The sequence below is a fragment of the Fulmarus glacialis genome, unplaced genomic scaffold (assembly GCF_000690835.1).
Source record: "Fulmarus glacialis isolate BGI_N327 unplaced genomic scaffold, ASM69083v1 scaffold14333, whole genome shotgun sequence".
In the NCBI taxonomy this organism is placed as follows: Eukaryota; Metazoa; Chordata; class Aves; order Procellariiformes; family Procellariidae; genus Fulmarus; species Fulmarus glacialis.
Window position 1 is genome coordinate 1 of NW_009204990.1, and position 25,477 is coordinate 25,477.

The 25,477-nt window shown below is 39.2% G+C and overlaps 1 protein-coding gene across 1 annotated transcript; it reads left to right on the top strand.

The window, feature by feature from the left end:
- Positions 1 to 25: 25 nt before the first annotated feature.
- Positions 26 to 15,592, top strand: STK31 (serine/threonine kinase 31; the record flags this gene model as incomplete). The annotated part of the gene is made up of 11 exons (XM_009575216.1): positions 26 to 148; positions 1,200 to 1,319; positions 1,823 to 1,954; positions 3,005 to 3,106; positions 4,147 to 4,227; positions 4,590 to 4,715; positions 5,444 to 5,569; positions 5,819 to 5,905; positions 6,755 to 6,904; positions 8,659 to 8,784; positions 15,392 to 15,592. Coding segments are annotated over 11 exons (1,374 nt in total), but the record flags the coding sequence as incomplete, so codon positions are not given.
- Between the last annotated feature and the right edge of the window lie 9,885 nt (positions 15,593 to 25,477).

Sequence of the window (25,477 nt, forward strand, 5' to 3'; positions counted from 1 at the left end):
TTTTTTTTTTTTTCTTTCCCCCTCTTTGAAGTATTTTGACCTCGTGTCAGAAGCATCTTCAGATTTAGAGGAAGTGGTTGGCAATGTAGATGAAATTCTCAGAAAGGTTGAGCTAGCTATTTGTGAAGAACTGGATACTGACTTAAATGTAAGTTCTAATCATGCCTATTGTGTCATGACTTCTATATATTTTATACATCTTTGATTTCAGTTTAAAGCTTTTCTTAATGTATCAGATGAGTTTATTCGCTACAAGGCAGCATCTTTTTTTGTGGAAGTGTGATAAAGTCACTCAGGTTGCTCCCCAGAGAGAAGAGAATGTGTTTTCCAGGCAACAGGCAGAGGACAGCTTTGGGTTACAGGAACTTAGCTGTATGTATGACTGGCTTAACTAAGAAATACTGGGAAAACTGGTTCTTACCTCTATGTGCAGGGAAGCTTTCTTTGAGCTGTACTGAGTTTTGGTGCTTGTGTTGAAAATACAGGTGATGAAAAGTAAGTTTCTGTTTAAAATAATGGGATTACCTCTCTGGGTGAATGTGTATGGATAAATTTACTTTTTCCAGTCTTAAGAGATGAGTAGTTTTTCATTTTGCGTGGGATGAGTGTTCTTGCCTTACTGGTAATCTTTTTCTATGCTTGTGTCAGCCTTTTTCCCAGTTATTTACCTTTTTTGATAAGCATTTCCTCCATTCTCTTTTGCTAACTCTTTGGGGTACTTGCATTGTGTCTGCAATGAGAGTCCCTACTGTGCCAAAGAATGGTCATGTCAGCGAAAGTTGAACCTGTCCTCTCATGTAGTGTGATGCTAACAACAAACCAGTAGCTTAGTCTGGTTGTGACTGCTCTCTGTGATAGAACCAGTGACTCTTTTAGAAGAATGGTTGCATGCTTTAATGCTTCATATCTATTTAACCATGCTATCCTGAAAAAAATATTCTTTCATAGCATGTGGAATATGAAATTGGACTTCTGCATAGAAGTGCCAATCAGTTTTATTCTATTAAAACTATTGGATGAACTCTTAGACTTGCTAACTTCCCTTTTAGAATCTCTTTAAGAAGAGAGAGAAAAATCTGATAAATGATTTTTTCCATTAAGAATGGAATTTCTCAGTAAAGGTTTTACATCTTAAACGTTGGTGTGTATAAATGAAGAATGACTCTCAATCTTTAATCTCCCTCTGTAATTCAATCCAGGAGCACGATGAAGCAGAGAGGGGAATAATTATGAGTGCTTACAATAAAGTTAGACATAACATTCGTCAGGAGCAAAGTATGATCACTGTCATACAAAATAGATACTTGGCCAGTGTTGAGGTGCGTTTATGTCTTATTTGTTTCTGTCACACTGATCTATACTAGTAAATCTTTCTGACATAATTTCTTTTTGAAAGATGTCCTCTTATCGTTTTATAAGGAAATTCTAGGAGTATATTGGTGATGTGAGATTGGTTGGGTTAAAGCTTGAGAATTGCAGTTGTGTATTACCTCAGCCAATGCTTCATTTCAGTTAAATACAAAGATACTTTTTTAAAAAATAAAGCAGTGGAAGCTGGAATCTCTGGATTCATTACAAATCAGTAGTGTGTAACTTAAGGGGATTGAGCTTTAAGTAGAATGTTGGTTTTCCAGAAGGTTGTTAATGTAATTAAAAGGAAACACAATAAAAATCCTCTTCTGTGGGGAAAGACCCTGAAAAGCTGAATTCAAATAGGCTTCAGGTAGTTTTTCTAATGCATTGGACTAAAGCATATTAAAATAGAATGCTTGAACACTTTCTGATTTTTTTTTCTTTTTTTTTTTTTTTCTTTTCCTCTTAGTTCAAAAAACAGGCTGAGGAATGGCTGAATAGAAGACCTGATATTAACAACTTATTATCAATTAAGAAAACTATGAAAAGCTTAAAGGCCCAGTTAAGGTGGAAGCTAGTTGAAAAGAACAACTTGGAGGAAGTATGAAAATGTTGCAGTGTTGGGTTTTTTTGTCTGTTGTTTTTTAAATTGGTTTAGAAACAATAATTTTGTCTGTTCCAAGTAAGTGGTAACTATATAGAATAGTTTGTGTTTTCTGATCTGAATTTTGCCTTTAACTGTGGAAGTTTTACAGGCCCCTGAGACCAAGCCTGAATGGCTTAAAAAAAAAAAAAAAAGAAGTCAGTACATAGCCGCTTTTCTGTTTCAGTCCCCAGCCATGGCACTGTGCTTTTAACTAAAGTCCCTCTGGTGACGGTCGCTGTTCACAGCATGAACAGTTTTGTCCAGCTCTTTTTACCATGCTGGTTGTGTGATTACTTTTTACTTAAGTAAAAACTTAAGTTTTCACTTTGTAATAATGCGTGTACCTCCCCTTTGGTGACAGAAGTCAATGTCTATTCTAGTTTTTAGGGTTCCCCACTACCCCTCAGAGAAGTCCAAAGAATGTAAATATTACCCCAGCTTCAGTGCTGTTTGTTTGATCGCACATTAATTATTCTGGTGATACTTAAGGAAAAAAAGAACCTGCGTGTGTCTCTCTGTAAGCATTGTAAAGGGGCAGTAAGCTTCCAAGAGGGATTTAGAATGAGACATGCTAATTAAACCCATTGGGAAAAGGATTCTTGAATAATGAGGTGACAGGAGGAACATGCCTGCTTATGGGAGAAAAAAGTGAATGAATTATGGAACCTGGCATTGCTGGTAGATGAATGATGTTGCTGTTATGATTATACGTAATCAACTAATTAAAAAAAACCCACGCTCTTTGACTTAGGAAACAAGTAGGCAAAGGGCTGGAACATTTGGTCTGTCGCATAAATAGAGGGAACACCTTTCTCAGTGATTAGGTTTTAAGAGATTCTCTTGGATTTCCAGGAAGCAGACTGAGTAAAATGTGCATTTGAGAATACATTCAACTCCAGAACTATGATATGGAAGCTGTTTCTTAATCCTGTTACAGTAGTTTACTGTTGTTTGGTATAATAGCAGAATGAGAATTATAGACTAACTTTGTTATTCCTAATGCAGTCTGATGATTACAGTGAGTTTGAAATGACAGGAATAAAAGAGGAGATTGCTGATCTGCGAAATAGGGTTCTTCAGGAAATATCCAAGGAACAAGAAGAATATGTAAGTATTAAACTACTTAAGCAACTGAAACAAACCTGTATGAGGCACATCTGCATTTCAGTTGCTTTAAGGTGTGCTCTGGATAAAATAAAAACTGTGATTTTTATAGTGTTGAATGTTAAGATGGCCCTTTTTTGGTGAAATCTATGGGAGAAGGCATGAAGGCTGATCAATTTTATCTCTATTTGAACACAGTTTCTTCAGACCTCCCCCCCCCACCCCCCTCCATAAGGAAGTGAGGGGAGAAAAAAATGTGAGCTGTAGTTCTCAACCCAGAAGAGCTGCAGGCGAAAGTGTAAGCTCAGTTGCTGAAGAAAGACTGTATTTCTTGCAAGAAGGGGAACTGTTTCCTTGTGACTAGGTTAAAACAGGCTTTTATCCTGAAGTGAAGGAGATCACCCTTTCTCTAAGTCCTCTGTATGGAGGGAAGAATCGGAAACCATTGCCTTGTGAGCGAGTAGAAGGGCACCAGGATTTGTGGTGGTGATATACTACCTCTGCAGATGTAGTTATAGTGTGTAATAGTTACCTTGCAGCATTACAGCTGTGCGGGGTCTGGAGATGCATGAGATGGTGGCCTGGTCTGTGTTACTACTTGATTTCTGTCTTCCTCCAGTTACCTGTAGTGAAGTTGTTTTCCTTTGTTTAGGCCTACTAAAGCCTCTTGTAGAAAAGGTGAAATGTTTTCCGTGATACTGCATGAGCTGTTTGGGGCCATAACACTACCCCCCTCAGAGCTTTCAAAAATCTGTCCATATTAAATTGCTGTATTCATGTTGTGTTTGGTGGTGGTTTTTCGTTGGTGGTGGTTTTTCGTTGGTGGTGGTTTTTCGTTGGTGGTGGTTTTTCGTTGGTGGTGGTTTTTTGGTTTTTTTTTAGAAAGCAAATGGCAGTATTACTTTGAATGATGTTGTTGAAGGAGGTACAGTCATGGCCAATGTGCATTTGAATGTCCTGGTTATACATTGCAAATGTCAGTGTATATTTATATATGTCAGAAACTAGTGACCTGAAGCTATGGGCCTTTTTCCTTCATTTAGGAGAAGCTTACGTATTTGGCACATAAATGGTTCCCTGAGTTACCACTTCTTTATCCAGAAGCAGGAATTCTAAACTATATGGTAAGCAGAGATTGTGTCTGAATGCACTGTCAGTTATTGTTTCGGGCACTATCAAGGCTCTGCACCAACAGTGCTCTGCACAGTGACTGTCGTTTGGGGGATATATACCCTGAGCATTGTTTGTTGTGGTCTTCCTCCTCCTCCCCCTTTTCTGGGGGATGTTCAAGGAATGCATTTCATTAGCTGCCTCATCATGGCCAGCCTCTTGGTAACAGATGCTGTAACTTTTTAACGTGTCCCAACTGGTTTTGTGCTTTGCTAAGTTGATTGAGGAAGAGGAGAGATAGTCAAAGCCTCTGAATCTTAACAGCTGTGAAATGCCGTGCGCTTACCCTGGTTATCTGCGTGTGCATGTGCTTCAGAACTCTGGTGGACTTCTGACACGCAGCCTGGAGCGAGACCTTTTGGATGCTGAGCCCATGAAGGAACTGAGTACGAAGCGACCTTTAGTGTGTTCAGAAATTCAGGGCCAGAAGGTTCTTTTAAAGGTAATGTTGGCACTAGTTTTCAATTAGCACTGCAGGTGAGACCTTGGCTTATTAATGTGCTGATTCTGAATGAACTCTGCTGTTCCTTTCATATCCCTGTGTTTAACAGCCCTTTTCTGATGGCAGATTTTTTTGTCGGGGCCTGTAGAACATGAAGCATTGTTTTCCTTCTGGATTGCTTCCATGTTGCTTACTGATTTTTTTTTTTTTTTTTTTTTTTTTTTTTTTTGAGGACTGCTGTAGTGAACAGTGCTTCCCCTCTACTGTCTGTTCTTTCTGTTATCTGGTGGCTCTTTTTTTCTGTTCATTACTCCTGTCTCTTTTTGCAGGTGCTGGTTTGTCTTCCTGATGATTTCACTGAGAAATTTCAGGAACTGTTGCTTTTCCCTTGCTCTGCTTCTCTACCAATCTGCAAGCAATTGGGAAATGAGGGGATGTAGCATTATGAGAGGCATAGCTGTAAATATTCTTCTTGCTTTTGACTTGGCTTATTTAAATCTCATATTAGAGACACGCTTCCTGTTTTGTTGGTACAGACTTTCTAAGAGTTAATAAGAAAATATGGGAACAGTCTATGACAGTTGGAATTGAGTTTTGTGTTAAGTAGAAGAGGAAGTTATTTGATGGCCTCTAACAATATGCATTTCTTTAATTAAACAAATAAAGTTTAATGCAATAATGTTACAGGCATTAGGAGTAATAGCTTGGGTATCTGTTTTGTTTTTAAGGGATATTCTGTAGATGTAAGCTCAGAAGCCAAAGTGATAGAAAGAGTTGCCAAGTATCACAGAGCTTGGGATCAGCAGAAGGAGAAATCTGGATTATTACAACTGTTGTTTCTTCTTTTCTGCAAGGCAAGATTCAAATTGATGTTCTTGATTTCTGGTTTAAGCTGAAAGACTTGTAATTGGACCTTAAAGCTTTAACGTATTTTAAGTTGGAGCATTGAATCAGAAAAATATTTCCCTTCTGAGTTTAGATAAACTGTCTACTTAGTAAACATAATGAATTGATTTATCACACATCTAGTGCATGTTAAACTTCCCAATATTCCTGATATTTGAAACAATCTATTTTTCCTTTTCTTTTTTTTGTTGTTGAAGTCTGATCCTTTGGTATATTTAATGGTCCCGTACTACCCAGGAGCAAGTCTGGGAGCTTTACAGGCTGATACGCCTTTAACTTTAGAAGTAAGTATAACGACTTAGACTATCAGCATTTTATTTTGTATGTTTTTGAACTGAACTCTTACTGTTTTGCTGTGTCTTATGGTGCTGATGCTGTTTTACCTGTGTACTTCTTCGATGGCTGACAGTGACTGTACAAAGTTGCACGGGATAGCTTGACTGGCATTCTTAGCATCTGGTCAGGCAGTAGTTTATAACTTTCTAAAAGAGATTTTGCTTGGATACGCTTTTTTTTCTTTTATTGAAATTAATGCCTCAGCTGTATTACTAGTACATTTTTAAAGTACTGGAGTTGAACATGTTAGATGTTCAGGGGCAGGCATTTCTGTACTGAAACTTTAGAGGACTCCTGTGTGTGTAATTCTTGTTTTCTCTGCTCCCTCACTTCATTCCCCTCTTTTTCCTTTCCTTCCTCCCCACACAGTGTGTAGGCAGTTTGGATAGTCATCCCTTCTCAAAGAAGCAGTAGCTAGAAGCCAACACAGTCTTTTCTCTAGTTCTGTTTGATGACTTGAAGCTTCTGTTTGCTAACTTGGACCTATTTGTAAAGGTCCAAGTTGCATGGGTTTTTGTTTGTGTGTCTCCCCGCCCCGCCCCCCCCCCCAATATTTTTTCATGTTAGTGATTTGTTAATTGGCGACTCCAATTTTTCTTTTTAATGCCTGGCTGTGCAAGTCATAATAATCTTACAGGGAATTAATCCATACTTTATAAAACAGAATTGGCATGAACTTTGAATATGTACAAACCTTAAAAAAAAAAAATCTTAGTTCTGGATGGAAACTTACTTGATACTGTGCTTTGTTTTTTCTGTATCTGTCTTTGTAATAAACACCCAAATTAAATCATTAGGAGGCATTAAAAGTGATGAAAGGAGTGGCCCAAGGTCTACAAACGTTGCATGGAGCTAATATAGTACATGGATCTCTGCATGGAAATAATGTTTTTGCCGTGAATCGAAAACAAGGAATCGTTGGAGACTTTGATTTCACGAAATCAGAGGTAAAAAAAAAAATCCTTTAGTGACTTTTAGTCAGAATTATGTATCAAAACAAACAACTGTGCTATTTAAAAGATTTATTGGTCAACATTGTGCTTAGCAGTGAGACTCCTGTTTCATATTCTGAATAGGGTTGGGCAGTTTGAGTCTTGTTGAAATTTTTGTAAACACAATCTAATCTTGGAGGGGAAAAAAAGAGTGTGGGCTCTGGTTAAGCAAAACAGTGGGACAAAAAAGAGGAGTTGCAGTAGTTGTTTGTTGGCTGTCTTGTATATTTAATGGTAATCAGCATCATCAGAGGTGAGAGTAAGAACTCATGTTTGAAGAAGTGCTAGTCAAGCTCATATGAAGTCTTTGCCTTTCTGTTTGATAGGTAATGGGGTTCTAGTACGTGTTTTTATCTGTCGCGGTATTTGGTAAATTAACAGGATTTTACGTGTTGCCTACATATACCTGTATTTATATGTACTTCTGACTTAGTCCTCAGTTTCTGTAGTAAAGAATTTCATAGTTGTTCTTGTGGAAAATCTAATATTCTTTAAGAACACAAGCTATTGTCTTACTATTCGTTGTGTTTACATAGCAAAGTCTCCAATAAAGGTATCTCTTCTGTAGTCACCTTTTGGCTTACTAAACTCAAGTTGTTTGAGCTACAACATTTTTGTGCTAGAGGTCTGCTTCATGCTTATTTAATTTTTTTAATAGTAATACATTATAATAATATGTCATTATATTAATATATAAACATAAATGAAAGTAAGTTTCATTGAGAACCCTTATTTCTGCTTTGGAAATGCATTATCTGTTAATCTCATGAAGAGTGTCAAATGTTTGGATAAATTTCAATTTTCAACATGCTAAAGAGAGGTGCTTTAAAAATTTTTGACAGCTGAATTTTCTGAAAGGTTGTACTCAGTACAGATGGCGTCATTGTGAAAATTGCAAGAGCTGAGGAAGACTATCCTCTCTTTACTCCTCCCTGCAGGTATGGGCTGTGCTACGAGCAGCTCATGTGTGATAGAGCAGGAAAGTTCCACCCATGGCTCACAGCCTGGATCCAGTTTGTGCCTTCTCTATAGGGGTGTCAGTGCTGCTCAGTGCTTGTACTTGTGCATCACAAATGCGTGAGTGGAGCTGGTAACTGATGTGTTACCGAGCACTCTTGGCAATCTGAAGACTACTCTTCTCCAGTCTGGCTATAGCTGGTGCTCGCTGCTGTTACGGAGGGGCATAGAAACGCAGGGTCTAGCTTTTATTTTGACAGTAGACAGTCCTAAAATATGCTGGAAACCAGGAGGGAGGAAGCAGCTAGTTTCAGGTAAAAACCAGAAAGGCAGAGAATTAAAAATAGGAAAGCTGGCAGAACTAAACTTTAGAACTAAAGTTCTCCAAAATAGTGCCAAATGTCTTTTAATATTTGTGATTTTTTTTTTTTTTTCCTTTCCTAATTTGAGAAATTTTGCAATTTGTATTCTTTACCACCTTACGAGCTTTACTGGTTCTAGTACGGAGTAAAATCTGCCATCCCTATTCTTCTATTACAGTTACAGATGATAGATGTGTGACGTTATTTCTTTTTTCCTTTATGCACCATTGTTTTTTGATCAGTAAAGGAGGATTTTACATTTCAGTCTGGGTCAGCACAGAACTCTATGGTAAAGCTGTCTTACACATTAGAAGGGAGAGGGAGATACATCTGCTTCAATGTGCTGTCGGTCTTGCTTGAAATTATGGGTAAATTTTTTTTTCCCCGTAGGAACAACGTGCTGCTGCAAACACTATGGTTGTCAGTACCCTGAGCTTAGTTTCTCCTGAACTGAAAATGGGACAGCCAGCTTCTCCAGCCTCTGACATGTATGCTTATGGCTGCCTCCTGTTCTGGGTATGTTATGCCTTGTGGGAGAGTTTCTAGTAGTATTATGGAACTGTAGGAGGCTTATAAAGAGCAATAAATGTTATCTCCAACTTCTGCTTTGAACTATTTTGGCAAAAGAAGTGTTCATATTTTCAACTGAGTGGTGAGTGTGGAACAAATGGGAGTTACAATTACGGGCAGAGACAGTGAATTTTTTTTTTCCCTGTAAAATATACAATGTAATTTGTATAGTAATATAAACAAAAATTATGCGTTTGTTCCTCATGCTGTGGATTGTCAGTTCTTACTGCACTTCCCATTCATTCCTTGTGAGCCTTTTTTTCTTCTTTTTTTGTGACCTTGCCCCTGAGGTATTACCCAAATCAAAAGAGAGAGGAGATGAAGGCAAGGATCGGACTGTCATCTGTTTTGGTGCTGGCCACAGTGCTTAGATAGGTGTTTTGTTTAGATAGGTGTTTTGTTTCTTAGTGCATGTTATGCCAGGGAGGAGAAAGCAATCTACTTTCATATGTTAGGTGGTATGTTGTACAGCATCTCCTCCATCTCCTTTTTGCCTTCTGGTACTGTATTGCTGCCTCCCCAACTCAGGTTGTCAGTGCCATGTGTTCTGAATGGGAAAACTTCAAATCTCCCAGATTTGAAAAGCCACAAGCTACCCAGCAAGTGCTGATGTTCCCCGACAGTGATTTTGCGTGAGTGCTTGATATACTAGAACTGGTTCACTGAGTACCAGTTGGAGCTCCAGGTACATGGAGGGCTTCCTGGGAAACACTGGCAGTTTCATCGGCTGCGCGCTGATGGCTTCGGTAATCCCTTAAGTGCCATAGCATCTTAAAAACACTTCCTAACAGAGACGTAAACTGCAAGTTGATAGGTAGCCACTGTCAGTTACCTCTGCTGAGAAGATGAAGCTGGTTCATATAAAAGTCACTCTTCATTACGTTTTATTCCCAATTTAGGAAGCAGTTGCTTAAAATGAAGTAATTTTTTACTGAAATAGATGAACTAAAGTGTAGCTTTATATCATGTTTATAATTTATTAACATGGTACGGTTTAGTTGAACACTTTCAGTACCACTATTGAGATCTTTATCTGTTCTAGAGAAAAGGTTTTTACAAGTAGAAGTGAGTTTAAAAAAACAGTTTTAAAAAAAAAAAAAAACAAAACAACAAAACCAAAGGCAGTTTTACTAATGGCTGGCTCTTCTTGAAGAGAATATCTGGGATGCAGCAAGATCGGCATTCTTCTGAAACCTCATCCAAGTTTGCCAGCTGAATTTCAGATTAATCCATGTGTAACTAATCTCCAGCTTAGACCTGGTGTTGTATTGATCATTTGATGGAAAATTTCAGCTTGAGTGTTAGTATTATGTTCAACAGTTGCCAGTTTCATGTTGGGCATCTGAAATTGTGTTCTCCCTCATTAAACAGCAGTGCCACTTCTAAAATTGAGACAGTGGTTTTCTGAGTTCTCTGCTGATCTGTGTCACAAGAGCCCAGCACTGACTAAACACATGCTTGCTTTTGCTGTCTATGTAATTGTTCAGAATAGAGGCATTTTTAGCTTAACCTGCTGGCAGGGTTTTGAAAAATGCTGTACTTGGGCATGGTTCTAGGCCATAGTAAGACTGGGGAAATTTTACTTCGTTTAAGGGTACAGGGTTCACATTTGTCTGTTGGAGTGCACTTTCCCCTCAGCATTTTTTAAAGAGGATTATATAATTAAACGCACAGCTTGGGCATGGACTTTGAGTCATATTTTTAAGAGTCTATTTCTTTCGACCTCTAAAAGTTTCTTCTGATACTAAATTTTTTCCCCTTGTTTCTGTGTAAAGGGAACTTGACCCCTTGCATGTTTTACCCTACTGTGAAATTAGGAAAAAAGCTTTTCCCTGCTGTTTTCCCATAATAGTCCATTTTCACTTGAAACCTGGAATATCCTTGACTGATGTTTGGCTTTGTTAAACTAAAGGGAAAAAACCACCAGTGTTATGCATTATGTATCTTTTCATTTACAGCTTTGCGTTCAAAACCAGGAGTTTGGCATAAAAGAAGATGGAACACCTGAGGTGGATGTAGTTGTTATGGTATGTTAATTGTCAGATGAGGAAGATTAGACTGCTCTTGTTTAGAGGTGGTTAATTGATAATTTTTTTGAAGTCAAACATTTGATTGTAAGCGCTGGGTTGAGAAGATGTTCTTAATTGACTATTTGGATAATTCTAAATAGCATGCACAAATAAAGTGATGTTTGAGAAGGTAGAAAACCCCAGAGTTTTCTTAATATTTAACTCTGATCTCAGGAGGAGCAACTTCTTCACAGATAACTGTTAATGGAATGACACCAAGTTACAGACTTGGGGAATAAGTCATTGGGATTCAGCCTGAAAGGAGGTATTTGAATTAAGAACCTGTCTTTTCTGAAGTCAGAGAAGTTGATTTTGTTCATCTGTCTGACTACATAATGATTGGACAATGCTTCGACGTTAATAAAATAGTCAACTTCCATTTTACTCACTTAAATGCAGTTGTAAAAGTGTATTGTGCCCTTTATTCCTTGGGGTTTTTTTTGTGTGAAACATTAACTTTCCTATGCCCCTGAAACAAATGCAGAGATACAAGTGGACCCTGCATGATACGAATTTGTGTTACTGCTTTCATTCTTTCTACTCTCAACTGTTGTTCTGTCTACTGTATGCCAGCAGCTGTTGTCACCTTGAACTCTTATTTTCAGTCCCTTTTTTGAAACTTATCCTTGCCCAGTATCTCAGTGACTCTTTGAGAATAAGTAGACCTGTGTGCCTTGATGTTTCCCAACTTAGGTCCCCAACTTTGAAGTCAATCCTTTGCTAACTTATCTATCTCTTGGATGTTAATCATAAGCAGATAATTTTTGGCCTTCTCTCTGTGTGCCTTAGTTACCTGAGCACCTGTGTTTCCTTGGGTTTATTTTCTTGTGTAACTCTCTTTCCCATAAGCTTTCAGCCTTCTGGCCAAGAGTTAAGACCTTTTTTCTTGCCTGCTTTCAACCTCTTCTACCTTTGCCACAGGTGATTCCTTTTCCTCCTTACAAAAGTTGGAATAACAGAAGACATGCCACCATATATAGTTTAAAGAAATTCACTGGGAGGTTTATGGACCTTTTTCAAATCACTAGCTTCCCAGACTAGTTTCTGCTTCATACTTTTTGCTGTACTTCTGCCTGTCTAGTTACAGACTGCTTTGTTCTTGTCCTGTGTCCCTCCCATCTCCCTTGAGTGGATTACCCTTGTGTTTTTTAATCTATATGGACTACTTCTCATATCGTGCTTATTCTGTTGATATTACTTTAAGTGAGAGCTTACTGCTTTATCTAGATTTGAGAAGGCCATGAAACTCCTTAATACAAGCCTTAGACTGTTATCAAAAAACCTGCAAGCAGGTGACTGTTTAGCTTTTAAGTGGAGTCTTAGGTTATGGATAGAATTTTCTAAGGAATATAGGGAATAGTTAGAGGTTAATCCCCATATTTTCCAGAAAAGTAGAAAAATACTTTGAATGGAAAAGTAGAAAATAAAGCAGCAGAGTGGCTGTTGGTCAGATAAATTTGGGTTGTTTTGTCAAGGGCAAAAGAAACCCTAATAATAAATCCCTGTTTATTGGTTATACTTGTGCATTAATGATTTGCCCGCTTTGCGGAGATACCTAGGAAAGCATGGGGTTAAAATTGGTCCAGATTTACTGGAGTTGTGTTCACACTGAGCTTAGTGTATCCTGTGTACTGTGTTTAGGTTAAGAAACTGTCATGATACAGTACCAGACTAACACAGGTGTAGTGGTTCCAGTGTCCAGGCAGGGTAGCTTGTGTATCACTGCATAACATAGTACTGTAAATAATCTTGTTTTATTAGCTGACTCTTCTCCTCTACGGTATGTCTTTTAATGACTTCATTTCAACAATGTTCTCCAGCGATGAAAATATTACTGATAAAGCACAGGACTCTCTACCAAATCCCTCTGCAAAATTATTTCCAGTGTGACACTACCATGGAAAATAAAAGAATAAAACATGCAGCATTTGAGCAGGGAGGTGATCCTGTAAATAGCGTTTCTTATCTCTCATTATAGTTGCTTGGTTTCTTATTAAAAATTAAATGAATCTCATGAAATGCACAATACTATAGGAAAGAAGATTCAGTACTTCATGATTCACCATTAGGGCTAGCTAGGGGGTTTTAAATATATGCCACAAAACTTGTACAGAACCAACTGCCCAGTGCGTCATTCAGGATTATGCATAATAATCCATAGATACCGAAAAACCTAGCTTTCTGTCATGCATAAGGGAAACTTAATTGTTCAAGGAAGTAGAAAAGATTTCTTGGGACATTAAAAATAGGAGTTGGTTCACTTCTGTTTTCCATAAAATTTCTGCTGTGATAATGTTGTACAAATAAGGACTGAAGTATGCAAATCAAAGTTTAAATGGCCAGTTTCAGGGTATTGTACTTCTGTGTTCTTCTGTAGCAGGTATCTTCTGAAGTGCAAACAGCTGCCTGTATCTCAAGGACAATTAATGAATTTGGCCATTATTGTTCTTAGCAGGGATTAATTCATTTTACAGCTTTTAATAAAAGCAAGTTTTTTTAACTTTTTTCCCTGATGAAAAGAAGCAGCATTTGATTTTGACCTTATCAGGTGGTACAATCCTAATCAATATATCATTGTTGGCAGTTTTTAAGGATTCATCCTGGATGCGTGTGCGTGCACATGCGCATGCACCGACCACCAAAGTCTGCTGGAAAGCAATCTGTGCTGCCTGCAGTGCACAGGAACACAGTGCACGTGAGGGTTTTACTATGAAATGTAATACTAATAAATATCTTTCAGCTGTTTCTTGGGGAATCTTTTAGACCTCCGGCTATTAATCCTTGTCCCAGTTCTTGGGGAAAATCTATTTTGCTTTTAAGTGCTTTATCTATAATCAGCTTATTCAGAATTAATCTCCATGCCCATCTGCAGGCTCTTGACAGGCTGGTAATTTCCCTTCCATCTCAGTCTTGTGTCCAGAGGAATTGCACACTTGCAACTAGTAAAATTTTTGTTGTTTTCAGCAAATGTAAAATTGCCACAGGAAAATAACATTAAGCTTTAAAACAGGGATATTAATGTTAGCTAGCTATTGAGGAAAAGCAAAGATTAGAGATAGATCTTGTAGCCACTCATTTAGCCATGCCAGGCTTCAGTGTTCCGTGTGTTTCAGCATCCAGTTTTGCGTCTTTTTTAAAAAAAAAAAGTAAATAAGAGCAAACACAGTGGAATGAAGTAAACACGATGAAATGTTGTCCTACAGCAGTATTCCCCGTGGAATCAATTTTCAGTTTCCTTAGTGTGAGAAGGGGTATTTGTTGTTGACAGACATTTGACCGTGTCATGAAATGCAAATATACAATTACAAATCTTTTCAAGCTCTTTAAATGCTCAGACTTTCTTCACTTCGAATTTTGCAGAGGAAGTGTGTAGTCATGGTTCACTCATGTATTTCATTGCACGTTTGGATCTTCTTAACTAGGATTTTCCTTTGAGCATTTTAAATGTTTTATAAACATTTAACAATCCTTTATGCCTGTAGGATCAACAGTTTTCAGATCCCATCTTTTCACCCAGATTTCAGATTATTTGGGGAGTGGCTAATTCTCCAGATTCACTCTGATAATTAGTGGAAGAGTTGGACATTGTCTGCTTGTTTCTGTCTTCAAGTTTTTGACTACTTGTGTACATTCCTTTGCATCACAGTGATTCTTCTGTCTGGGTGAAATGGGGTAGGTGAGAGGTGTACAGGTATCTTGTGCTTTGCTGTTTTATTGACCCTGGTCAATGGTGTTGCTGGTCTGGAGTCGGTGAACAAGCAAGCCTTCTTATGGAAAGATTCTGGTCCCATTGAGTTTTGGGATCAGATCTCTAGATCAGCATTTGAGATTGTCTTTCTTGCAGTCCCCTTGCCAAATCCAGTGTGTGCTCTTCTTCCTTCAATAGCTGATGTTTATGCATATGTGTAGCAGCTGTGTTTTTATGTTCTGTGTATGGAGTCTAGCACTGTTAATGTGCTAAGAATTTAGGCACGTAATCCCTTCTAATAAATCCAGAGAGCCTAAGTGTAAGTGATGGGTTAATAGCAAAATAGCTGCTGTTGATTTAGAGCCCATTACTTTGGTTTTGTTTTTTTTCCTGTGCTCTTGTAGAGACATAAAGCAATATGACAAAAGTTAAAAGATTAAGTTGTAGAAGGTGAATGGCACCTGTTCTATTCCTTCTTAGTAGAAAGACCAACTTCAGTTGGTCTCTAATTTATAGTAGTTTAGTGAATTGGTATTTTAAAATATAATAACTCGTGCTCTTCTGCGAAATCTGCTGATACCATGTTGACAGACCTGATGCTGAACGCTTGCTTTTATTTTGTTAATGAGCACTATGATTGTCAAGTGATGCTGACCATCGGGAATGCTATGGTACAACTTTCTGTGAGGGCTTAGGGCCCTAAGCACTTACAAGATGTGTTCACCAAATACTTGGTTGTTATTTGTAACCGAGTTTGTTTTGCTTACTGATGAAATCCTTCTCCCTCTGTTTGTAGGATGATAAAGTTAAATCTCTTCTCCTGAATTTGTTCTGCTGTAGCAGACTGACGGCTGAGCAGGTGCTGAGGGATGATTGCTTCCTCATAGTTGATGCGATTCCAGTTTCACCACAACCGGGTGAAGAGCATGCTTCTGAGAAGACAGATGAAAAAAAAATGCAATTAACTGAGGAGAATGGAACAAACCCTACTCAATAGATTAGGAACTTTTCCCTCAGGTGTTTCGTTGAGACTTCTGTTTTTGTTTGGTTTCGATCATTGTCCTGATCTGAAATCTCAAAATATACAAGGTTTGGTAGGTGCAGTCATGTTTTGTGATTACACGATCTTCACTGCATTTTCTTTTAAGTACATTTTATTCTAAATAAGTGTTTGGGGGTATAAGTGTGGTGTTACTGATTGTGTTCTTAGTTTGTCAGCCTTTTTCTTTGTCCACTATGTAGGCTTTAAATTTGCAGAGAATAGTCTTGTTAGATGCCAGAGATCTTTAAGTGACTTGTTTTTGTATCCAGTTTTCTATCCCTCTTCTTGCTGTGATTCCACATAATGTGTTCCTCTTAAAGATGCTCTAGGGTATTACCTTTTCGCTGGAGGTTTTTTGTTATTGCATAGCCAAGTTGTTCCTACAGCAACTGCCTTCAAGATTTAAGGGAAAAAAAAAAAGGTACTGCTTTGACAACTGGTAAAGGAAATGGAGAGCAGCCTGCCTCTTCTCTGTCTTTCTGCATTTGAAAAATGCAGTTGCGTTCTAGAGAGCAGGCATCCTTCTAGTTGCTCCTTTGCAGTGCTGCTGCCAACCAAAATACTGTACACATGCATTTGCAAAAACTACTGCTTATTTGCTCTACATAAGTGTGTGTATATATCATCTGTTCTAAAATGTTGTTCACAATAGCTATAAAGATGTGATTTTCATGAGCGGGTTTGTTTGCCTGCAACACTTTGCTGTTAGTGTTACCATTGAAAGAGTTTTGTCAGCTCTTTAGTTTTACAGGAAATTGTTGCTTATCTTTATGAAGGTTTTTCTTTCTCAGAAAGAAACAGGTCAAAATGTGCAGAGTTGCTGTAGCAATATATTTAGCCTCTGGGTGTTGCTCTTGGACAGCGCTGTTGGCAGACTAGTATTTTGTAGAGGAATTATTGAAGCTGCATGTTGTCAGATGAAGAATGTAAAAATGCAGTATGTAATGCTCAAGAAGCAGCACCAAGGGAATTGGAGAGCCCTCAGGTACGGTGGGTACCTGAGTGGATAGAAGATACACCTTGGCAGATCCACCTCTGATATTACACTTGGTTTTCCATCCTTAAACCAATTAGTTTTTTATATGGAATAGCATGTAAGATGCTTCATCCTTTTTTCATTAAATGATAATGATTTTTTAATTTCTGTAATGTGTATATAACCAATGATAGCAAAAACTTTGTTAAAAATATTTTTTTGTGTAGAATTTTTGGTTAGTGTGATAAATATTTTCATTTCAGAAATCACAGAAGAATATTACCTTGTTTTTTTGTCAATGAAAATAAACAGTTTAGCAATTTTGTGGGATGCTTTCCAAATACTGATTGCAGTCTTTCACTGTTAATAAAAGGCTAACTTTAATTTTAATCAGTGTTAAACACTGCATAGAGTTTAGAAGACTAACCTGATGGTTTGTGTCATGCTGTGTCATGTATATTAGAATAAATTTTTGCCCAGTTTTCTTGCTCCAGAGTCCATGCAACCTAAAGTGTACTACTTAAATCTCCAAATTGCTAACCTTCTTGGTTTTCTGAAGCCAGAATTCTCTGTGTATGCTTGATTAAAAAAATTGCAGTCTCTTCAAAATCTCTTCGCCAGCTGTAAGTAATATGATTTTTACATGTGGAACCTAGCACATGAGACAGATTTTATTTTTTTTTTAAAACTGCAATAAAACTTTTGAAACCTTTTGGTACATATGAGTGTCAGGGTACGACACAGCCTTTCCATTTGAATTAAATGTTGATTACAGTCTTAGCATCACAGTTCTGTTTGTTTCTACTTCGACCTTTTCTATGGTAATTCTGTAGCTCTGGCTTTCTTTTTGTTTCTTACTTGCCAGAGGCCTTAAGAAAATAGGTTGGTTCAGGGTCATGTTGCACAGCTATCCTGCCAAAGCTGAATACTAATCCACAGTAATGGACTGCCTGCTGTTTAGTTTGAGACACACCTGCATCTCTTCTGGCTGGAAGATGGGCACTTGGAGGATAGAGAAGAGAGATTTAAATGATCCTGTAGGAATGGTCTGTCTCCTTACTCGCTTGCTGCTTCTTCTAAGAAGCCCAAATGAAACTTACCTCTCTCTTTCTTGGTACCAGCATTCTGCAGTTTTGAGCAGTGTCCTTGCACAGACCAGATCAGTGGGAGACCTTCAGGGGCTCAGTATTACTTCACTAGGAAGTAAGGAGTTCAGTTGCTGTCATGAGCCCAAGACATTCATGTCTTCTTATGGCCTCTAATGGTAAGTCTGCAGTTCCAAGTCTTGCTGCCTCCAACAAAGGAGTGTTACCTTTGTTACTTGTTCAGATTTGTGTTCTCTCTGCACTCTTCACCTTGGTGTCCACCAGTCGTGTGTTGGTATCAGTCTCAGCTTTTGCTCAAGACATCATACCCAAGTCAGCTACTACAGTCGCCTTCTAGGCTGTAGATCTGGTAACAAAGTCACTTAAGAGGAAATGCTTTCTTCAGGTGCCTGCAAACAATCACTTCCTCTGGCTCTAGCTGACCTAGCCTGCAGACCTGGGGTAGGGCTGGTTTTCTTTGGGAAGAGGACTTCTTTCAGCAGATTGGGAGAACATCAACATTTCTTATCTTCATGGTTTGGGTGGAGCTGTGGGAACTACTCCTTTCTGATTGCTGTGCCTCTGGTCACTTCGGGAGACTCCTGCTGTTCTGTTCACTGCCTCTTAATGTTCACACTCACCATAACATCCGTAGTAACATTGCTACGTCTTTCCACGTAATTTGCTGCTCAGTCCATTAATATTTAACACTTCTGTCTGTGTAGTTGAGAAAATGGTGAGGATTTTTGGACCTCAGAATAGCTTTCTGCTAGTACAGAGTCCTTCTTATCAGCACTCACTAGTATTTTAACAATTTTTTTCCTGATGGTGGCTGCAAGTTTGTATAGCCCGCAGGTTAAATTATCTTCCTTCATAGCCAGCTGCCTCAAGGACTTCCCCTAAATGGGCAAAGATTTATTTCCTCCGCAGTCACTTCATTTCCCCAACTTACAAAGAAATGGGTAGGAATTCATTCTGATTTCAAATTGGGAGTCTAGTAGCTTGCAAGTTGATGGCTTTCTACACTATGATGTATGTTTGAGAGCCAGATCTTCATTCATATAATTTAAAACACTGGTGAAAACTTTCCTCAGATTTCTGGGTGTGTGCTGAAAGGCACTAAGGTTATGCACCATGCCACACTTTACTTGCAGCTCCTGCAGCGCTTGTCTTGAAACGTGTTTTTCACAGCAGACACACTGTGGCTAGATAGACTGAAAACAGTTGTCAGATTGTCCTGTCCTTCGGGGTTGTGGACAGATCTGCTGTTACGACATGGAATTCTCTTCTGTTGGTGCCAGCCTGCACTGTGATGGGGGCACATAGGCCCAGATGTTGTAGTTGGATGAGCCCAGGTGTTGTAGTTGGATTTTGGCAGCTTTAGATTCGGGGGCTGCAGTACAGCAAGATCACACCATATAGAAGCATCTTCAAAAGTTAAAACCATTTGAATTAGAACGGGTCTTTTTAATATATTTTATTATCCCTTTTGTCTGGCATCTGTGTAAGTGTTACAGCTGCAAGTATGTTACCAGCAGGTGGGGAGAAACAAGATTTGCCCTGCTGTGTGAAGAAGTGATGTTGGTTTGTATTTGTTACCTCTCTGTGTTGCCAGTAGCTAGTTAGCTGCCTGAGGCCTACGGGTGGGACCCCCTTCCACTTGCTGTACAGCAGAGCTGGGAAAGCTTGCCAAAACTCCCTGATACGTATTTCTTCACTTGAGAACTTCAAGCTATTCAACTTTCCTGCAATCTTTACAATCGGTAGCATGGTCAAGCAGACTGGATCTGTTCTGTCTCATCTCAACAGTCCTAGTGTGGACCAGAAGTTTTTTGTATCCTGAGTATGGTATTACAAGTTTAATCTGTCAGTTCAGCAGCCCTCTGACTTCTTTATGATCTCCTTTTTCAAGTCAATGGCCTGGTGTTTCAGGAAAGCCAAGAGCTGTACCACCTGGCGACAGTATAGTGGATATTGGCAGACTTGACAGCTCTGGAGAAAGAGTCCTTGTTTGAAGTGGAAGAAGATGGTGCATGTGAGCCTTGGGGCTTTGAGATGTAAGATGTTATTCCTCTAGATGACTCAACAGCAGGTTTTGCCCTTACCAGGTGTGTCTTGGATTCTGTCCTCCCAGATGTGGTCTAGGATGCTTGTGCTGTTAAAGTGCATGTACGGCCTTGCAATCAGTACATGGTTGCATGTAGTTAGTTCCAAGGGCTGAGGGAACATTTATAATGTCCTCTCCGTCACTTACCAAGTCCTCCACATGTTGCTGCAGCTTCTCTTTCTAACCAAATTCTTGAGAATTTTTCTTCTGTTCCCTGTCCTCGCTCTGGTGATAAGGTTTCTCTGTTGCTCTCAAAGACAGCCTGTTGTGGTGTTACCAGGAACTGAAAATCTCTGAAATGCAAGTCCTTAATAGTGTTGCCTTACGTACCCTGTGGTGGGTTAAGTTGCCTGCTCCCCTACTTTGCCCTGCTAAGCCAGGAGTAGAGTAGACACAGGGGCAATTCTTGAAGGAGAATATAAGAGTTATGTACCCAGTAGACAGTCTTTTGGGTGCCTTGAGGTTCAATAGAAGGCTTTTAAGTGGTAATTAGCACACTTCAAATTTTTATGCTGTGTTTGCTTGAACTGTGGTAAATTGCAAGCTGTGCAAGTCCTACCAGCTGAAACACTGAACAAACACACAAGAAGCCTTGTGCAGCGTAAAAGACATGTGCAACATAAGTGTGTATAGCCAACGCAACTCAGAGGATTTCTTCGTGTATAAGTATCTCACTTTCAGTTTACAGAATTGATTCAGTCTCCCTCAGGAGAGAAACCAGGAGAGTTCCTTTGGAGCAAATAGATTGAAGATGCTAGACTGAAGATTGAAGTCCAGCTACTGTGATGAAAGCTGGATGAATACTCCAAAGTAAAAGCCTGCTGACCTCGATATCAGGAGATGCAGGTGGAGGCTGCTGGAACTGGAAGTGGTTTTATTTGAAAAACTTCCTCCCCCTTCCCCCTCCCCCCCTAGGACTTTGTTTAAAGTTGAAGTCTGCTGTTGGGAAATGCAGATCTGTTCCATGGCAACTTTTCTTCCTTCTCCTAATTTAGGATAACTGTCAAAATGATGATTCCACAAAAGCAATGCCAACCTCTTTTTGAAGGCTGGTTGTTGCCAATGTTCATGTTGCGGGTGTGCAGTTATCGTAAGCTCATCAATCTGCCTGTGATTTTTACCCTCTGTCCGTGTCAGCAAGAGGTAGAGCTGTTGTTCATTTTGTTCATTTGTTCTTCCAGCTGTCACCTTTCCTCTGTAAAGTTGTTTTTTTTTTCTTTGTTTTTTTTCTTTTTTTAAACCTAGTTGGAACCTTTTGTTTGTCTGTTTTTAACCCCTCCATTGGCCTAAGGAATGGCTACTGTGGCTGCGTGTTTTCTCTGCACCTTTGTGTAAATTTTTTTGGTGAAGTGATCAGTTCTGGTACTTGCATATTGAATTTTGGATACGTTTGACATTATCATAGAATCATAAAATGGTTTGGTTTGGAAGGGACCTTTAAAGGTCATCTAGTCCAACCCCCCTGCAATGAGCAGGGACGTCTTCAGCTAGATCAGATTGCTCAGAGCCCTGTCCAGCCTGACCTTGAATGTTTCCAGGGATGGGGCATCTACACCTCTCTGGGCAACCCCTTTCACCACCCTCGTCATAAAAAATTTCTTCCTTCTATCTAGTCTGAATCTACCCTCTTTTAGTTTAAACCCATTATCCTTTCTCCTATTGCAACACGCCCTATAAAAAGTCTGTCCCCATCTTTCTTGTAAGCCCCCTTTAAGTATTAAAAGGCCACAATAAGGTGTCCCCGGAGTTTTCTCTTCTCCAGGCTGAACAACCCCAACTCTCTCAGCCTTTCCTCAGAGGAGAGGTATTCTATTCCTCTGATCATTTTTGTAGCCCTCCTGTGGACCCGCTCCGACAGGTCTTCCCTGTGCCGAGGGCTCCAGAGCTGGACGCAGTACTCCAGGTGGGATCTCACCAGAGCAGAGTAGAGGGGCAGAATCACCTCCCTCGACCTGCTGGCCATGCTTTTTCTTATGCAGCCCAGGATACAGTTAGGTTTCTCGGCTGCGAGTGCACATTGCCGGCGCATGTCCAGTTTTTCATCTACCAGTACCCCCAAGTCCTTCACCACAGGGCTGCTCAACTCGCCCAACTGTTACCCATGCAAGATACTTCTTGATAGTAATAACTTCCATCAAGGGAGTGAGGGAGAAGCAAGCCTCTGACAGTTCTTGTATGCCATCTTTTTTCCAATGGTTTCACACAGAACATAGCACAAGTTTTTTGACTAGGATGGTCTGCAAACCTCTGCTCTGGAAAGGCCACGCACAGTCATTACCTTCCCAGAGGGTCCTCCTCCTTTTTTTAATACTGGAGAACATTGAAGAATTGAGGCTTGTTTGGGCAGGCTCTGCCATTTGTACCTGGTCATGTAGGATGCTCAAGGAGCAGGAGAAAATGTGTGTGTGACTTGCAGGTGCAGCTAGGGCTGCAGTTTCCAACACATCACATGAAAGAAGGAAACATCTCAAAGTTGTTGTTGGATGACAGTATAGAATCATAGAATCGTAGAATCATTAAGGTTGGAAAAGACCTCTAAGATCATCAAGTCCAACCGTCAACCCAACACCACCATGCCCACTAAACCATGTCCCATGTATGTTTACATTAATGACTTTTTCCTAATACTCTCTTGAAATATTTTGTTAACCAGAGCTTGACTTTGTTGTATTACAGTGATATATCTGCAAAGCTGTTAAATTCTTGGGACATCTTTTGCTATCAGGGCCTCATCATTCGATCACTATGACTCAATAGCCTTTGTATTTCAGTACTTAATTCCTTACATTGTCTCTACAAACATCACTGGTGTAGAGGGCAAGAATGGTTTGGTGCTAGTGTTGTCTTGGAGACTGTTATTTACTTCATGGTGCCATTTGCAAATAATGTGACTGCTAATGTGCGTAAACGGAGACTGATCATTTGGGTATGCTGTAGTGATTTGTCACAGAGCAGCCTTTTTTCCTCCAACTTAATAATAAGCTTCCAGCCTTATTGTATGTATGCTGCATGTTGTCCCACTATTTTATTAGGGAAGCAGCTAATCTTTAAAGATAGGATCAAACCCCTAACTCCTATTTATAGTCATCTGCTTCCACTGCTGGAGACAAGAAATGGTGTGGAGAACTGAAGGAGATACTGGATACCAATGACTTGGTTTTTGAACACCACTTTTTCCTTCCCTGGTATTTCTGTTTCAGTGAAAGTCTCTAAAAGAAGGCAGGTTTTGACAGGAAGCTTAAGAAATGTGCGCTGAAACTTGTTCTAAGCAGTACATCTGATGAGTACTTGATAGTGTCTACACATACCACCCATATGCTATTTCAAAGCATAGGTGGCAATATTATATCCTGACGGTCCTAACTCTACCAGAAGTTACAGCTTTTCTCCTTTGCAAGAACACAGTGGCAGGAAACAACCAGTTAGTGCGTTAGAAGGGCCAAAATGCTGAACTTGGTTTATTGAAAAAATGTTTTCTAGTCAGAGTGTACTGACAGACCAGCATGTTGTATTAATGTCTTAATACTATGCCTCAGGGCATTTATAAAGTTAATCTTTTGACATTTTTATTTGCTTTTTGGCTCAGCATCATGATTCATTTTTATCTTTTAGAAGTTCCATTTATGACTGTCATTTAATTGATGGTAACTACAAATTATACTAGCTGCAAAGGAATACATAAAAGAAATGCAAGTAGTATAATTTGGAACATGGTAATCTTAGTAGCCTGAGTCATGAATTTCATCATCTGCTGCAGTTAGTATCATTTTATGATTCATAAGTCTATTCGTTTCCTTTTTTAGTGTGTCATCAGATAGGTAGCTCAACAGTAAGGTGGCAGAATTGTCTTGTCTCACTCCAGTCATAGGAGAGAATGCAGGTTTGATTGTTCCTATGTATGTGTAGTAAATCTGTCCCTCTGACCTTTTAAATCTGCGAAACAAGTTCCTGTGCTTCAGTGGAGCACTTGCTGATTAAGCCATTCAGATTATCAAATGACCGCTACCTAAACCTAAAATTTATACTTTGTTCAAATTGTTTTGAAATGCATTTGTTCATTGGCTGAAGGTGACCTACCACCATAGATCAGTGCATAGACACAGAGCGATCCTGGGCTGACTTGAGCGGGAAGCAATCAGCATTTGCTTAATGTTAAGTCAGTGCTGCTACCGAAGTACTGTCAGGCTCTTGAATGGTTGACGTCTGTAATTGAATTGGAGAAAATGTAATCTTTTTATTACTCTCTGTGGGTTCACTTTCAGTTTAAAATCCTCAAGTGGTGTGATTTGTTTTGGAATGTCCCCTCTTTTAAGGTGCTGTTCCAGCTACAATACCTGCCACCTACTGACTTCATTTTGAAGTTTGAAAAGCTCTACAGAAATGATCAGTCTTTAGATAGATAGGTAGGCAGAGATACATTACTAAATCAGAACTTGCATTATTTAGGAGAATGAATTTGCCTTAGTAATGTTTAGTGCTTTTTCAGGAACCAGTGTGGTAAGGAGAAACAAGTTACGGGCATATAAATATATGCCTAACATCTTTGTACCTGTGGTAGTTCATTGTAAAAGTCAGTATACTCGGGTTTTGTTAAGCTTCCAAGCTTATGCTAAGGTAAATGTCATATAAGCTTAAAGTGCTGGGGTATTGGCTCTAGGCACAGGCTTGACAAAGTAACAATATAATCGTAGTGTGCCACTGAGAGGTGGCACTTTTCACTGAAACAAACCTTGTTTTTATAAAATTCTTGCAGGCTCCCATTCTGTCACATGTCTGCCCAGTGTTTAGGAAAGATGAAACTATCCTGTATGCATACCTGTATGCATTCTGGTGCTTGTATTTAGATTCCCCTAGGATTGCTGCTTCCCAGCTTTCATTTCATTCACTCACGTCTCTTTTCTGAGGGGCTCTGTGAATAAATGGTTCAATTGTGCCATTAGAGTAGCTCTGTTAATTCTGAAATGATCCATTAATTGTCAACCACAGTTTAATATCTCTGCGTTTTCCACTGTTTTGGTAAATAAAATCTTAGTATGGTAACTCACTTTCATTTGCATAAGTTGCTGTGCAAGATTGGGTCACTTCTAAAGAATACGTAAAATCATGTCTTTTGACCATGCACTAATCATCCTAGTAGCCTCAAAAAGCACGTTAAGCTAGCTTTAGCAAATTAAATGCCAAGCAACTTCAGAGTAAATCAATTGGAGAAGACAGGATTTTTGGAGACTTGAAACATCTCCAGTGACCTCAATGCTACTATCTATAGTAATGGGGATTCCTTGATACCCATTTTCTTGGCTGAGGTGCTCTTTCCAGACTTGGACATCACCCATCAAGGAAGGGTAAAAATTCATCAGACAGTTCAGGGAAGAGTATGAGAAAGTCAAAGGTCTACAAATTGGGATCTACGAGCTAGAAAAAAGACTCGGGTAAAGAAAGGGTGGGTTTTAAGTCTTCAAAGCGGTAAAAGCCTAGAACAGAGGTGAAAAAAATGGAGTTATTACTACTTCTGCTCTTTGGGGATTAATGGGTTGATTTTTACAGCAAAGGAAGTTAAAGTTAGACATTAGGAAAAAAACATTCTAATTCAGCATAGTTAAGCACTGAAATATATGGCTTAGGGAGGCCTGAAGCCTCCAGTACAGTAGCGAGATAAGGCAACTGTCTGGCAG